Genomic DNA, 16912 nt, shown 5'->3' on the forward strand with positions numbered 1-16912 from the left:
AAGAGCTCAGTCTGTATATAATGCAATTCATTTGCTCTCTTCCTGAGTCATCTTCTTTTTGAGTGAGGAAAGATCTCAGATCTTATCTCTGTGTCCTCCTCCTGGAGACATGACCTTTGTGAGTGAATGAGTGAGGGAAGGGCTCAGTATTTATATACATGCAGTCGTTGCCCGCTCCACTTAGCCATCGCCTGTGTGAGTGAATGACGAGCTCAGTCTGTATATAATGCAATTCATGTGCTCTCTTCCTTAGTCATCGTCTTTTTGAGTGAGGAAAGATCTCAGATCTTATCTCTGTGTCCTCCTCCTGGAGACATGACCTTTGTGAGTGAATGAGTGAGGGAAGGGCTCAGTATTTATATCCATGCAGTCGTTGCCCGCTCCACTGAGCCATCGCCTGTGTGAGTGAATGACGAGCTCAGTCTGTATATAATGCAATTCATGTGCTCTCTTCCTTAGTCATCGTCTTTTTGAGTGAGGAAAGATCTCAGATCTTATCTCTGTGTCCTCCTCTTGGAGACATGACCTTTGTGAGCGAGTGAAGAACTCTGTATGTACATCCATGTAGTCCTTGTCCCCTCTGCTGAGCCATCGCTTTGGTCCGTAAGGGACGAGCTCAGTCTGTATATTATTCAGTTCATGTTCTCTCTCCTGGGCCATCGCCTTTGTGAAAGAGCGAAGAACTCAGCCTGTAGAACCATTCAGTCTTTGTCCACCATACTAAGCCATAATGCTTGTGGATGAAGAGAGGTCTCAAAGATCTCAATCGTTGTATCCATGCAGTAGTTGCCTCTCTCCTGAGCCATTGTGTGTGTGACTGAGAAAAGATCTGGCTGCACATCCATGCTTTCCTTGTCCTTTCCCCTTACTGAAACATTACTCTGGTCATTGAGGCACTCAGGCTGTATATTGATGGATTCTATGCCCGCCACTGAGCTGCCACCTCTGTGAGTAAGACACAAGCTAGTTTGTATACCCATAGCCCCTTAAACGAGCCATCACCTCTGTGACTGAGACAAGAGCTTGGTGTGTATGCCCATGCAGCCTGTAATCTCTCGTCACCCATCATATTATGGGCGAGAGAAGAGGTCAGCCTCTGCCCTAATCAGTCTTCAGCTCTATCCTGACCGTCATCTCTGGGTGAGCGTAGAGCTGTTTCTGTGCCCATTCATTATGTGGTCTTTACAACTATCCAATGATGGGTTTGAATTTAAACTCCCCTTAGGAAACCTATTTTTTTAATTATTTAATAAGTGACTGGTGTCTGGGACTTTTTTTATGGAGTTGTCTGCCTCTTACGAGAATGCCAGCTTGTTCGCTTGCATTGGTTTTTCAATTGCCTGTTGACTCTTCTGTGATCACGATGAGACTTGTCAGCAAGTGTGTCATGTTCTGTGATACTAGCAGATCCTGCCCCAGCCCCCACATTTTTGTAGACTTTGAAAGCGATTTGAGATCTATGCTACTGCCTACTTGGCAGCAAATGTTTCCCCTGTGCCTGTCCACTGAACATTTCAAATTTAGAGGTGAAAATATTTGGAAGTGATAGATCTTACTACATCAGCAAGACCCTAGAAGCAAAAGGTGTCCATTGCCTGCTCCCTAGACAGAGACAGTCCTAGGACAGGCAGCCTCTAACTTGCCAGGTTTATAGGTATTTACTCAGGATCATTTGAACGTTACTTCCCAGTGCCTACAAGGATTAATTCATTAATAATAATGAAAGAGACTTCCTGTTAGAGAGACCCGATCAGTAACCAGGCCTAAAGCATTTGCAAGTGTCCCAGTGTCTGATATGTGGCTAGGTTTGAAATTATAATGACGTTTACGTTTCACTACATTTGCCCTTTCATTGACTTCTTGCCTAGAGTTGTGACTGTTCAACCTTATTTTTTTTAGTTCAGTCATTTCTGTTTCACTCTTTCTTTCCCTCCAAATTTAACCTTTTCACATAGATCTCCCCAAGTCGCCACAGCTCTCCTCGCTTCCATTCGATGGACAGATGAAATAGTGGGCCTAACCAAGCAGTATTAAACACATTGTTAAAGTAAACATTGAATCTAAAATTTATATTCATACATATTGTCAAGTTGCGTAGATGGTGGGGCTAAAATAAGTAAATCTATACTTATCTCAACTATTTAGTGGTAGTCTCAATCCCGCCCTCGATCGGCATGTGTCATCTTTCTGTAATTAATGCGATTTTCTTTTGCCGTTTGCTCCCCCTCTATTGACCTGCCAGTTCCGACCCTCCTCCTAGCCCCCTGTCCCTTGTTTCCCTTTGACTAAGCACTCCTTCTCCTCTTGTTGGGAAAAGATCTAATATTCCTACTTTGGAGTCTGTGAACCCTCTGAGAGAGTCCACAGCATCAAGGGAACCGTGCACAGCTGAGGCATGGTATGGCGCCCCTTACCAAAGGACTCCCTCTCCCCTTGTTGGGGAAGGATCCAGTAGGTAGATCTTGGAGTCTTATAGACCCCTCTGAGAGAGTCAACCACGTAAAGCACCCCCCCCCCCCTTGTCATGCTCTCTCTCTCTCTCTCTCACCCTCCCCTACCGCTTTCCCTCTTACATTCTTTGTCTACTTCCCCTGTTCCTATCCCCTCACCCCTTAACCTCTTGGCTGCTAGGGGTTTTCCCGCTGTGTGCTGGAAAATGCCATTTTAGTGGCACTATGACGAGCTCAGCTCGTCATCAGCACACGACACCCGTGGGTGATGACGAGCTGAGCTCGTCATCAGCATCGAAAGGGTTAATCTCTCGCCTTGCCTGCTACCCTTCCTAGCCCCCTGTCCCTTGTGCCCTTTAACTAAGCACTCCTTCTCCCCTTGTTGGGGAAAGATCCAACTACTTATACTCTGGAGTCTCAGTGATCCCTCTGAGAGCGTCCACAGCGCTAAAGGAGCCACTCAAAGTTGAGGCATGGTATGGCACCCCTTGCCAAAGCACCCCCTCTCCCCTTTTTGGGGAAGGACCCAGTAGGTAGGCCTTGGAGTCTCAGAGAGAGTCCACTGTGTAAAGGGAGCCTCTTGCATCTGAGTTAGGGGAATGATACCACTTCCCCTGGGATCACAGCTTACTGGACTTTTGGCGCAGCTTTTACTCGTCTACCGGTTTGTGCCCCCGTCACCTCCCCCTCTTCTTTCATGCTGTCTCTCACCCTCCCCCTCCTTTTTCCCTCCTTCATTCGCTGTCTACTTCCACTGCTCCTACCCCCTCCCCCCTGAATCGCTCCCATTGCCTGCTTTATACCTTACGCATATACCCTCTGATACCTCCGGGTCTAGCCAGCGCTATATAAAACCTTTCAAATAAAATAAAAATGTCTGCAGAGAAAGATATTTTATCACTTGCTATTGTGATATACATCAATAAAGGATTGATACTCTGTATGCTAGTGAGGTCTCCAGTCCCATGAGCGTGTTAGACACCTCGTTTCCCATATCTTTACTGATGTGAGAGCCTTATTCTTCACCTGTGCCACCACAACCATTCTGCTGTTTTGTGTAATGGGCCAGATGCTTTATATAAAAGGACTCACCTCTGATTTAATAATGGCGTATTCAAATCCAAGTAGATATAAACAACATTAGAATTGTAAGACTTTGGAAGTTATTGTTTGGAATAGAAAAGGTGTTAAAGAAAGTCTTAGATATATGTGGCAAATTTTTGGTTGAACTCTTTCAAAATCAAACGTGAGAGAAAACACCTTCTAGTGAATTTACCTCCCCATTCGCCGCTTCCGACAGAAGTTGTATGTTTTCTTCGAGAAGGTGGGATTTTCGTTGAAGCTGATGAAAAAACAAATTTTCCTCGTAAATAGTGTGCATTAGATATACGTATGAGAGCTCCTCGCCCACTTAAAAAGGATTAATCTATTTTCCAAGCATTGATTTATATAAAACAAAATGTCTGTTGCACCACCCATGCTAGTGCAGATTTCCCTATGACGCATCTGCTGATGACCGGCCCCTCTTATCTTTCCTGTGTGGCTGTTGAGTTTTCTGCTGAAAGATGGCTGCAGATTGAACACACCATGGAAAAGGAAGTTACACCACATAGTGCTTGTACATATGGTCTTCTGTGCTGTGGGCATCAAGGTAAATTACAGTGATCCCCCCCCCCCCCCCCCCCAGGCCTAGCAGAAGTGGCTTGTGCCACTGAGCTCTTCTTTTAGGTTTTTCATAAACAGTCAGAGGTTGTGAGTAAGCGTGTATTTTCAGTTCATCACAGGTGACAAAGATCTACTAGCCTAGGAGTCTGAACTCTCCTTAACCCTCCTGAGCAGGGAAGATTCACACTGGTGGCAAGTGTGAGAACTTACTGGCGCGTCTCTGCTGCGCGTATCTTTATAGAAGAGCATCAGCAATAAGCTGTGCTAATCTAATAACCCAGTTAAAGCTAGGCCGCCCTGGGACAAAAAATAGGCTAGACACCAAAATATAAGTGGCCCCTGTTAATGAACCAGATAGCTAAACAAGCATTCGCAAAGCCAATACGTTGTGCCTTTGCAAGAGCGATTTGCTTTGGCAATGTGTTTTAGCCATGTTGTATACCAGTGTGGCCACTGTTCAGCACGGCTAAAAGTTAACGGCTTGGGCTGGGGTACATTGGGTGGAGCAGAGTAGATAGTTTGTGAGGTAGATTGGAGTGCAGTAGAGTGTAATGGGTTAGATTGAGGTACAGTGTATTGGGATAGAGTATATTGGCTTATAGTAGAGTGGAGTGGGGCACATTAGGGTAGAGTGGAGTAAATTGGGGTGGAGTGAGGTGGATTTGGGTAAAGTGGAGTGTGGTAGATTGGGTTAGATTGGAGTGGGTAGAATAAAGTGAGGTAGATTGGAGTGGGGTGGAGTCGGTTAGAGTGGGGTAGATTGGAGTGGGGTGGATTATGATGAAGTGGGATGGGTTGTGGTAGAGTGGAGTAGGTTGGAGTGGAGTACATTGGAATTGGGTAGATTGGGGTGGAGTAGATTAGAGTTGTGTGGGAGATTGGTGTAGAATGGAATGGGGTACATTGAGTGGATTGGAGTAGGGTCGATTGAGTTGAAGTAAGTTTGTTTGTGGTATATAGGAATGGATAGATTGGAGTGGGGGAGATTGTGGTTGGTTGGAGTGGGGTAGATATTGGTTGCTTACAATGGGATAGACTGGTAGATTTGAGTGGAGTGGGGAAGACTACTGGAGTGGGGTAGCCTGGGGTTCAGCATATGGGAGCGGAGTGTGGCATATGGGAGCAGAGTGTGGCATATGGGAGCGGGGTTTGGCAGAGCGGATTGGAGCGTGGCAGAGCAGATTGGAGCGTGGCAGAGCAGATTGGAGCGTGGCAGAGCGGATTGGAGCGTGGCAGAGCGGATTGGAGCGTGGCAGAGCGGATTGGAGCGTGGCAGAGCGGATTGGAGCGTGGCAAGGCAGATTGGAGTAGAGTGGGGTAAGTGATGTGGAGGGGCGTAGAGTGAAATGGTGTGCTGTAGAGTGTCTTGGATTGGAAAGGTGTAGAGGGGAGTGGAGTGTTGTAGAGTGAAAGGGCATCAAGTAGAGTAGAATGTTGTTGGGTGGCGTGGCATAGTGTGGAGTATACGTAGTTGGGTCGAAATACGGTTTTACTGCACACAAATACTAATGTGTGGAAATATCATCTGATGTATTGATGTGCTTTAATCCTATTTAAATATTTGTTTCTAACACACTTCAGATTTAGAAAAAAATATGCTATATTTATACTTTCCTGATTCTGTTATATTTTCTGAAATATGAGCACAGTTCATTTTTGTTATGAGCTAGAAACAAATACCATCCTACAGCCTCTCCTCTCACATGGGTACCCAGCAGGATTGTAACATAAATTCGCCTAGAGGACTTACAATTTGGGAATTACCAACGGGACCAGAGAACCAGCTGTAGCACTGTCTAGAGTACTAAGAAGGAGGAATTACCACTGGGGCCAGAGAAGTGGCTAGCAGCACTGCCTCAAGGACTAAGAATAAGGAATTACCACTGTGACCATGGAAGCAGCTAGCAGCACCGCCTAGAGGACGTAGAATGAGGATTTACCCTTGGGACCAGAGAAGCAGCTAGCAGTGCTACCTAGAGGACTAAGAATGAGGAATTACCACTGGGAACAGATACACATCTGCTGCACTGCCTAGAGGCCTTCAAATGTGGGAATTATCAACGGGGACCAGAGAAGCAGCTGCACCTCTGTGTAGAGGACTTAAAATGTGGAATTACAGATAAGAACAGAAGACCAGCTACTAGCACTGTCTAGATGACTTAAAATGTGGAATTACTGGTGGTACCAGAGTACCAGCTAGCAGCACTGTCTGGAATTTTTAGAAGGAGGAATTACAGACAGGCCTAGAGTAGCAGCTAGCAGCACGGTCTAGAGGACTTACTATGAGGAATTGCCACTGGGACCGGAGAAGCAGCAAGCAGCACCAGAGAAGAAGCAGCAAGCAGCACTGCCTAGAGGACTTAAAATGAGGAATTACTGATGGTACCAGAGAAGCAACTAGCAGCACTGTGTAGTGAAATAAGAATGAGGAATTACCACTGGGAACAGAGAGACAGCTGCAGCACTGCCTAGAGGGCTTAGAATAGAGGAGTTACAGATGGGACCAGAGAAGCAGTGAGTGGCTCTGTCTAGAGGACTTAAAATGAGCACTTGCCACAGGGACCAGAGTAGCAGCTAGCAGCACTGTCTGGAAGACCAAGAATGAGGAATTACCACGGAGACCAGAGAAGCAGCTGCAGCACTGTCTAGACTCTAGAGGATTTAGAATTAGGATTTACCCGTGGGACCAGAGAAGCAGCTTGTAGCACTGTCTAGAGGATTGAGAATGAGGAATTACCACTGAGACCAGGGAAGCAGCTAGCAGCACTGCCTAGAGGACTAATAATGAGGAATTATCATTGGGACCATAGAAACCGCTAGCAGCACTGCCTAAAGGACTAAGAATGAGGAATTACCACTGAGACCAGAGAAGCAGCACTGTCTAGAGGACTAAGAATGTGCAATTACCACAGGGACCCGAGAACCAGCTAGCAGCACTGCCTAGAGGTCTAAGAATGAGGATTTACTAATGGGACCAGAGAAGAAGCTGGCAGCATTGTGTACAATAACGAAGGTATCTGTCGCCGGAGCCAGGACTTAGAACAGCCAGCTATGGCATGGTGAGGCGATCCAGGTCCAGCAAGAAGACCTAGAGGAACTGGAATATCTAGGACCTGGGACTGCCAGCAACGGAGGCCGACATTATACAGGCCCAGGACCCAAACCGAGAAGAAACTTGTAGGAGGCAGAAGAGGCGGGTCGAACATCTGTCTGCTGACGTCATCCATGTCCTGTGGGTAGAGAGGATAGAGGCTTCCTCTTTCCCAGCATCTGCGACGTACTGGGCACCCTGGACTGTTAAGGATAGGGGAGCTTTGCATATAGAAAAACATCCGCGTCAAGTTGCAATATAAAACTCGCCTGCATCTTCAACTCATTAGCACAGCTTTTTGGTAATAAACAGCTTGTCTGAGACATGGACGCGCTTCACCGCAAGGCTTTAGGGAGTGCTCACCACTGAGCAAGAAATTAACAAAACAGGTAGTGCGCAACACTAACCTATATGGCCCATCTTGAAATAATGCATGCAGTCTCTAGAGTGTAACCAAACCAGTAAAATGAGGGACTAATGTAAGCTATAGCTATAAACTAAGGAAAATAAAGGATTTTTGAAAAGCACACGAAGGAGCCAATCAAAAGCGATGAGTGTACTGAATGCCCATACAGTGGATACAGCATGCCTCGCAGAGCAGCGCATGTGCGCTGCTAGTCTCGACCTAAAAATGGCCCACACACTGATCTTTCAGACCAGCCCCTCGGGCACTGACTGATTGCCCTATAATCCGGTCTGACCCAGTGTAAAAGTGTCCCATACACACAATAGGCACAACGCAAGAAGTAGCATCCAGAATACACGTGAGGCGAAAACAGCGCTACAACACACACTCGGAACCCAACCCTCCTGGACTACACTCTTCATCCTCTCTTAGACGTAGATAGCTCCGTCACAAGCATCTCGTGCAACACGTGTACATAAACCTCTGCATGTTCATAATTTATTCAGAGAAAGTGTGGCTGTTGCAGTGGAAAATTGTGGTTCAAGCTTCTGTAAAGCTATCCTTCAATTCCAATTGTTTGCAGTTAGTACATTTTGGAATTCATTGGTCTCATCAACATCGTTTAAGATTATCCTTTTCCGATTTAAAAAAAATGGTAGGGCTGCTTGAGGTACCCATTCTCGTAGGTTTTTACTTTTTTGTCAACATTTCTCTTTGTTTCTGTTAAGCCTCCTTTTGTAAGAACTGCTAGACATGCACCCGAATTGTACACTGCCCCGGAGTACCAGATTCATACCCGGTTATGTAGTGCACATGTTGAGCTGCTGGGGGTATATTTAAATTCCATCATATTTGATTTCCATATATTCCCCGGGCACTTTGAAATAAAATGTACAGAAGACAAGCACAGGCAAATTATGCAATAACTCAAGTACCTTATTGAAGTGCATTGCGACATTAGACTGTACGTTTTACATACATTGTGACGTAGAATTCCAGTCCAGATTGTTGCTAGGGAACCTTCCTTGTGCATTATGTTGGAATGCCTGCTTTTGAAGGCAGACATTGCAGGTGGAGCTGGAAGGCGGGTGGTACATTTCCTGGTGTTGAACAGGTAAACTCACATTTCAACATGTGTTGGTGTGTTAATACCCGTATACAGTTTAGTGTTTACTTTTCTACGGGTGCTTCAACTCATGTGCACGGTTTTTAGTATTACATCTTTAAAGGATTGCAGCACATAGAAAAACAGTATCAACAATCGCAGTCATCACATCGCCTTCTTGCTCAAAATGGTTTACTGATAGCCAGCTATTGATGTACTGGTCCAACTAGAATGTTCCTTTGAAAAGCACCAGGTATAAGTGTTGTTGGGTCATAGTGGGAAAGTGTTTCTCATGCGTAATTTCAGGGTTATTTAAAGATTATCCTGTTACTACTTGTTACAGTCCTGGCCTCCTTGAAATCCATACCAGAAAGGGTTAGTTTGGTTATTAACCTTTTCTTCTACGGGCCTGTCTATAAACCGAGAGGATAAGTTAGCATTTGCTATTTTGTCACTAACAGTAAAGTGGGCTGATTGCATGTTGTTCCCTGGGACTTTAGCCATTGCCTCTTAAAAAGGGAGAAGATGTGGCCTAATGGCTAGGGCGGTCGACCTGAAATCTGGGGAACCGGGTTCGAGTCTCAGCAACGATGCTCAACATCCTGTGATTCTGGGCAAATCACTTAATCTCACTGTGACTAACAAAAATGAATGTGTCCTTATCTAACGAAACCAATGCTCATGTAAAGCGCTGTGATCCCTTCAGGTCAAGTTTGCGCTATATGAAACGCAGAACCCCCCCCCCCCCAAAAAATATTATAATAATAAAAAAAAAAAGTCTGTACATTGGCTCTCCTACACACCTTAGGAGCACCTTTGTTCAGACCACGGTCGTGTTAGGGGCTCAAGGAATTTTAGTTCCCTTGGCACTTCTTCAATGATGACTGGCATAAAGGTACCAATGATCCTCAGCTTTCCTACTATAGGATTTTCAGGGGAATGGTTTGGTGCATTTATCAAAACAAACTCGATTCAATATTTCATAAAAACCTGCAAAACAAATTAAATAGTGCCAGTGGTTGGCTGGGAAATAGTGGGTGTTTTGTTTTATAAATGTTTTATCCATTAATCTATATTAACATAACACAGTAATTTTGGTTTGTCCATCTGATTGGTTAATGAGGAAAGGGACAGCTATTTCTTAATCAATTATTAGTACATTGGTTTCTTCTGCTACTTTCTGCATTCCCATAGCAAAAGAACTTCTTTTGGAGATAGATTTGAGTAGACCTCTTCTGTGGCAAGACACACACTGAGGTCCTCTGTTGTCCACTGAGTTTATTAACAATTAACGGCCATGGGAAGAACTCTTGCAAAGAGTTAATAAGACCTGAAAGCGGGTAAGTAAGTTGGGAACTGAGTTTCTAGTGTAGACAGCACTGCAGGCTGTGTCATTTGTACAGGTTTTAGGATTTAGATTGTGGACTTAATATGCCTGGAAGGTGCCAGCTTGAGTTATGTTGACTGAGGTCTTCTCTTGGTGTGAGCTCCTTAGCATTAGAGCTCTGGGCATGCAGAATGGGCATTCAGGCAGAAGAGGGCGTTTAAACATCTGAGGTAGACTGGGGCAAGATATTTAAAAGTTATTTATGAGACCATTCCATCACTTGGGAGATGTTGAAAGATAGAGTGGAAACATGTTTATATTTTACTGAACTTTTCCAGACATTGGTTGTATTAATTTTACCATGTGCAGGAGGTATTACTTCAAGTAACACAACCCTTCCTTTATTCACAATAGTTTTCTGGTTTCCTGAGCTTCTGTGTTTTACTTCTTGATCTGTCATCCCACGACTATCGTATCCCTCTTCTGCCTTGACATCTGATGTGACTTTTGTCTCCTTCCAGCATTGAATTTGACCGAGACTGTGACTACTTTGCAATTGCTGGGGTGACAAAGAAGATCAAAGTGTACGAGTACGGAACAGTCATCCAGGATGCAGTGGATATCCACTACCCCGAGAACGAGATGACCTGTAATTCCAAGATCAGGTAAAACGTGTGCTAGGCATATGTGGGGCAAAATTGAGAAACTCAAGTATAAGGCAGCAAGTGTCTTGGGCACACGTTGTGCAAGTTTGATCAATTATAAGATTACTGAAGACTGTTCCTGGGCCCAAGTTAGGGGTAGATTTGAGAAAATCCAAGATCAGTTAAGAAGTGTGTTGGTACCACATTTGGGGCAGCTTGGAGTAATTCTAAGATCACCTTAGGAGTGTGCAGGCCATGGATAGGCCAGGTTTGAGCGTTTCCAAGATCACGTTGGAGGTGTGCTCGTTCATGTGGTGCAGCTTTGATCATATCTAAGATCGGTGGGACGTATGCAAGACCCTTATTGACAAGGTTTGCATGGACTTGTAGATCGCAAGTTGAAGAACTTTTTGGTAGGTGCACAATGTTTCATCTGAAACTCAATTTTCTAATCTCTGAACCTTTAGCACGTGCTTCCAGCAGATGGAACCCTGGATTTAGAATTAGATGTTCTTGACCCTCTTATCACATCAACCTCAAAAATAGGACCGACGTTGTCTAAAGCTTGTGAATTTTAATCTAGAAACTTGATTGCAAACTGCTGCTTGGTGTATCTCTCTCTGCTGGAAAATAACAATACTTTCTTGTTCTTTGTGCAAGTGAACAGCATTCTAGACAATGTTTGAATCTTAACAGGATGCAATACTTTTAAAATAAAACTTTATTTTGCAAATTGCTGAGGTGGGAATGTAAATTTCTTGTTTTTTGCATTTCTGCCTTTATTTTTGCCTTTTCTATTTGTATTGCGCTTGCTCAGCCGGATGGACGTTGCAAAGTATTTTCTTGTGGGGCAGGTGTCGTAAAGAGAGAGAAAAAAACAGAACAGCAGTAGATGGAGAATTAATTGGTTACACGTCAAACAAAGCTATGCCGCTTAAAAAAGGGAATTTCTTGCGCTTCCTTTATCTCACAGATTCTGCTTCAAAGCAGAAAGCCTGTGGGCGTGAGCCACATAGGGTAGACTCTGGTTGTGTTATTTACTTTACCCTCGGACACTTAGAGGCTTAATTTGGGATGCTATCTCTAGGTGTGTGCATAATTGACACTTGTGATCTTGTTGTTTTAAAATATTGCCTACCAGACAGCTCAAGCTGTCTAGTTGTGAAAGATGTATTACAACTTACTTTGAGCTTACCGTATGCCCCTTGCTTACCATTAGATGGCTTTATGGTCACTCTCACTTGTTTACTTCTTACTCAATAACTTACCTTCCTCTTCCTGTGTTTGTCCCTACCTTGGAGGATAGCCACTACGTCATCCTTTTGATTGGCTGACTCTGAATCCTTCCACATTTCACTTTTTGGGAACTACTTTTTTTTGGGGGGTTAAGCTATCAATGAGAGTACATGTGTTTTCTACCTGTCCACCTCATGTACTTCTCTCCCACTAAATGCCTCTTCCTCTTGTGCTGCCTTCCTCTCATGTGCTTTTCCCCATCAAACTTGCAATGCGCTCTGTATTGCTCTCTCCCTCGTTCGCTTCTACCTTGTGTTACTCTGTTCCTTGTGAGTTGTTCAGTCTCACTTGTGTGCTTCCTCCTACAAAACACCCTCATCCCTGCTGTCATGTTGTGCTTTTCATTGTGTACTTCTGCCCTACTTTCTGTGTTGCTTTCTTTCTTGTGTGTTGCTTTTCCCCCTCATCCCTCCATCCCTCCACCTTGACTCCATTGCACTCCCCCCAAAACCTGTGCTCTTTTATTTTGATTTTACACTATCTGATAGAGACATCTAGCCCCAGATTCCTTACCTTTGAATTTCCCAGGCGTCAGACTGGATCTAGGGGATTTTTCTTCAATCAATAACCATGCGCGTGGCTCCGCGTGGCGTCATCGGCGCTGTGTCACCTATATGGGTGCCACCTCGGGCCGCTGACGTCAGTTCTTTTCTTTCAGCACCAGTTAGTGCTGATCCGGAGAAAAGGCAACCCTTGTCGCTTTTTGACAGACTTTTTTTTGATGTTTTGACGAATTTCAAGGAATGCTTCCTCATGTTGTGTTGAGGTGATGTCTTGGAGGAAGAAAGGTTTTAAACCGTGTGGCACCTGTCATTTCACCATGTCGGTTACAGACCCACATCTAGTGTATCTGCGGACTTGGAGTCACACTCAGACTCCCAGGCAATGGCACCAAAGGCTTTGAGGGAGCAGTCCACAAAGCTGCTAGTGGCCTGGGAGGCGACATTGTGTTGTGTGACTCCAAGGAGCTCTTGATCGAGAGGGGGGTCGTGAGTTGCTCCAAAAGCCCCAAGTTGTCTTTCTTCCAATCAAGGTCAACAGGACACTCGAGGAAGAAGCAGAAGAAGTTAAAGCGTGCTTCGACTTAGCCATGGCCGGTGGCTGTTGTGACGAAGGAACATCGTCGTTTGAGGCATGGTTCCTCAGAATCTTTGCCACGGCTGAAGGCGAGCCTCCCATTTTTTTCAGGAAGTGAAGTGACCACCAATTTACGGGGCCATGCGACCTGTATTTGAGCGGACCAACCCCTCCAGAGCGCCTTTGGGCCCCATTGGTTCGGAGGAGGCCCCATCGGGTTCTATACAGAAAGCTCTGGCCACGGCTCCGACGAGCCCCAGTGGATCTAATAACAGATGCAGACCAGCGCCGGTCGTGCCGCAGCAACCTCCTCCAACGGCAGCCCTGAGATCAATGCAGCAGGCGCCAGCCTCATATACTCTCACAAATCTGACACAGAGCCGGAACGACTTCGGTGAACGCTGATTCAGGCATCAACAGGACTGATGGGTCCTAGGTTGGTGCCTGAGCCTGATTCTAAAGGGCTAGGCTTCGGGGAGGAATAGGAGGGGTCACTGAACCCTTTGGAGTAGCAGTTGGGAGGCCCCGGAATGGACTGGTGTGAGGAACTCTGGGATGCCAGTGGTCTAGACTCATCCCCTGACACTGATATGCTTTCCCCCCTAAAATGGCTACAGAGGAGGGAGCATCTTATTCCATGGCGGTGAAGAGGATAGCTGAGGTCCTATAGCTTGAGTTGCCCTCAGTGGCTGTCAAGACTAACATCTTGAAGGAAGTGCTGCAGCCGGGAGCTTCCTCTTCAGCACCATTGCTCCATTTTAATGAAGCACTGTCCTAGTATAATCCAGGTCCAAACCCAGTACAGGGGCTCCTGTAAACAGGGCAATTGCCCGCCGCCACTGGCCCGCACCTGGGGACCCGTGTTTCCTTACTCAACATCCCACCCCTGAGACCTTGGTAGTCTAATCCTCTAGGTCCCATGGCGCATTCCCTACCACACTACTGGAAAGGCAATCCAAGAGTCTGGACAGCTTGTGAAAGAAGATGTTTTCTTCCACTAGCCTTGCGTTGCAGTATGTAAACACTGCATGCTTATTGGGCTGCTCCTCCCACACTGTGGGATATGGTTACACAAGTGCTGCCACAGGTCCCGAAGGGGACCCGGCCATATTCTCCCAAGCAGTGAAATATGTGAGAGATGCAGCAAAGTTTACTATCCAGTGTGGTTTGGCTACAACCGACTCGCTGGGCAGAGCGGTTTCGATTAGGAGGGCACTTTAACGCCACGCCTGGTTGAGAACATCTGACTTTTCAGGGGAGGTCCAGGCTACCCTCCTGGACATGCCCTTTGATGCTAACCGTCTCTTCGGGGACAAGGCAGACTCTGCGCTGGAGCGTTTTAATTCCTTGGGCCTCTCAGTTGCCCCTCGTCAACCCCAGTCTGCCTATCATGTCTACGGAAGGGGTTTTCCACCTCGTCAACCCTACTCCAGCCACCGCCCCATGTTGCCTCTCCAGGCTGTGTGGGGTGAGATCACTGTTCATACAGACCCATGGATCTGGTGGACAGAGGTCTTCCACAACCACCACTCCCCCCGCGGTCTCTAAGCAGTCCTAATGTTGGCCTACAAGATAACGGGCATCCAGTTGGTGGCTGAATAGGTCATCCTCTCCACCACTGGCAGGCCATAATATCAGACAGATGGGTTGTGCAGATGATCATTGAAGAGGCTACTCCCTTCCCTTCAAATCCTCCCCCTGTGCCCCATCTCACAATCGGCTGATGGAGAATCATTAGTCCTTGCTCCATGAGGAAGAAGTCATGACTCACTTGGCCAAAGCAGCCATAGAGAGAGTTCCAGTGTCAGAAGTAGGCAGTGGCTGCTATACCTGCTGCTTTCTGGTTCCCCAAAAGACTTTGATCTGAGAACCCTCAACTTCTTCCTCAAAGAGGAGAAGTTCTAGATGGTCACTTTGGCCCAGGTATCTTTGCCCTGGACACAGGAGACTGCATGGTAGCATTGCACTTGCAGGACACCTATTTTCATATTTGCATCCTGCCTGCCCATTGGCATTACCTGCAGTTTACGGTTGACCACAAGCATTTTTAGTTCATAGTACTCCCCTTTGGCCTTACCAGCACCCTTGAGTGTTTACCAAGGTGATGGTGATGGTCGCAGATCATCTGCACAGATATGGGGTGCCAGTTTTTCCCCTATCTCTAAAGCCAGGATCGCCACAGGCTTTTGTCTACCACCTTCAGACTACAGTGAACCTTCTGCATTCACTGGGGTTCATTATCAACGTGCCAAAGTCACACCCGATTCCCTCTCTGACGCTCCCTTTCATCAGAGCTGTTCTGGACACAGTGCTGTTTCAGATGTATCCTCCGAGCAGCGAGTCCAGGATATTCAGGCTATGATACCGCTGTTTTAGCCTCTCTCCTGGATTTCTGTGAGAATGACTCTGAGGCTGCTGGTCCTCATGGCCTCCTGCATTCTATTAGTAACACATGCCCACTGGCATATGCAGGCTCTGTGGTGGGACCTGAAGTCCCAGTGGGCACAGCAACAGGGGAATCTCTCTAACATAGTCCAGATCTCAGAGGTAACTTCACGGGACCTGCAGTTGTGGCTAACGAACCAAGATTGGGTCAGAGGCAGAACTTTCTCCCTTCCCCAACCAGACTTCATCAGAGCTGTTCTGGACACAGTGCTGTTTCAGATGTATCCTCCGAGCAGCGAGTCCAGGATATTCAGGCTATGATACCGCTGTTTTAGCCTCTCTCCTGGATTTCTGTGAGAATGACTCTGAGGCTGCTGGTCCTCATGGCCTCCTGCATTCTATTAGTAACACATGCCCACTGGCATATGCAGGCTCTGTGGTGGGACCTGAAGTCCCAGTGGGCACAGCAACAGGGGAATCTCTCTAACATAGTCCAGATCTCAGAGGTAACTGCACGGGACCTGCAGTTGTGGCTAACGAACCAAGATTGGGTCAGAGGCAGAACTTTCTCCCTTCCCCAACCAGACTTCACAGTAGTGACAGATACATCTGAAAGAGACACGTTAGTGATAGATTCCTTACCTTAGAATATCCCCAGGCGTCAGACTGGATCCGGAAATTTTTTGCGTAGCAATACCCCTGCGCGCTGGTAGGCGTCGTCTGCGGCTCCGCGTCCGTCGTCGGCGTCGTGAGCGCCGGGATGACGTCGTCGGAGAATATAGACGGCGCCCATGCGCGCTGACGTCAGTTCTTCTTTTTTCCGCGCCAGCTAGCGCAGATCCGGAAGAAGCTCTACCCCCAGTCACTTTTTGACTGAAAACTTTTTTGATCTTTTTGATCCTCTATTTAGTCGATTCTCGACTATCGGTGCCAGGGATGCCCGGGTTCAAGCCTTGCTCGAAGTGCGGCCGACTCATGTCGGTCACGGACCCCCATCGCCGGTGCCTGAAGTGCTTAGGCCTCGACCACGACGATCGAACCTGCTCCGACTGCCGGGCCCTGACGTCGAAGGCTAGGCGGGAGCGGTCCCGCAAGCGTCTCGAGCTGAGGCAGTCGGCCCCGCGCCGCTCCAGGTCCCGGTCCCGGTCCCACGGGAGGTCGAGGGACAGGTCGCGAGGTCGGAGTCATCGACGTTCCGGGAGTGGACACCGATCGTCTGGTTCCAAGTCCTCAGGTAAGAGGCATGAGAGGTCGGAGCGACGCCATCGATCCTCCGACCCGCCCCGTCGCTCGCACGATGCGACCGGGGACTCGGGCGACACCGCCCACGCGGCTCCGCGGGAGTCGCAAGCGTCGCCGCCTGCCCCACACCTTCGGGTCCCTGGGCACGGCGCGTCGCAGGAGGAGGTCGAGAGGTACCTCATGGCCATGAGGGCCCTCCCTCCTCAGTCGGTTCCCGTGGCGCC

The 16912-nt window shown here is 47.1% G+C and overlaps 1 protein-coding gene across 1 annotated transcript in view; it reads left to right on the forward strand.

The window, feature by feature from the left end:
* The window catches only part of COP1 (COP1 E3 ubiquitin ligase), a 917107-nt gene that overhangs the window by 395899 nt on the left and 504296 nt on the right, over positions 1–16912 (forward strand). The window contains exon 12 of the mRNA XM_086956597.1: positions 10566–10709. Within this exon, the coding sequence (XP_086812723.1) occupies positions 10566–10709 (144 nt within the window). The remainder of the gene's footprint in view (positions 1–10565; positions 10710–16912) is intronic.

The sequence above is a fragment of the Lissotriton vulgaris genome, chromosome 1_1, assembly GCF_964263255.1.
Source record: "Lissotriton vulgaris chromosome 1_1, aLisVul1.2, whole genome shotgun sequence".
Taxonomy (NCBI): domain Eukaryota; kingdom Metazoa; phylum Chordata; class Amphibia; order Caudata; family Salamandridae; genus Lissotriton; species Lissotriton vulgaris.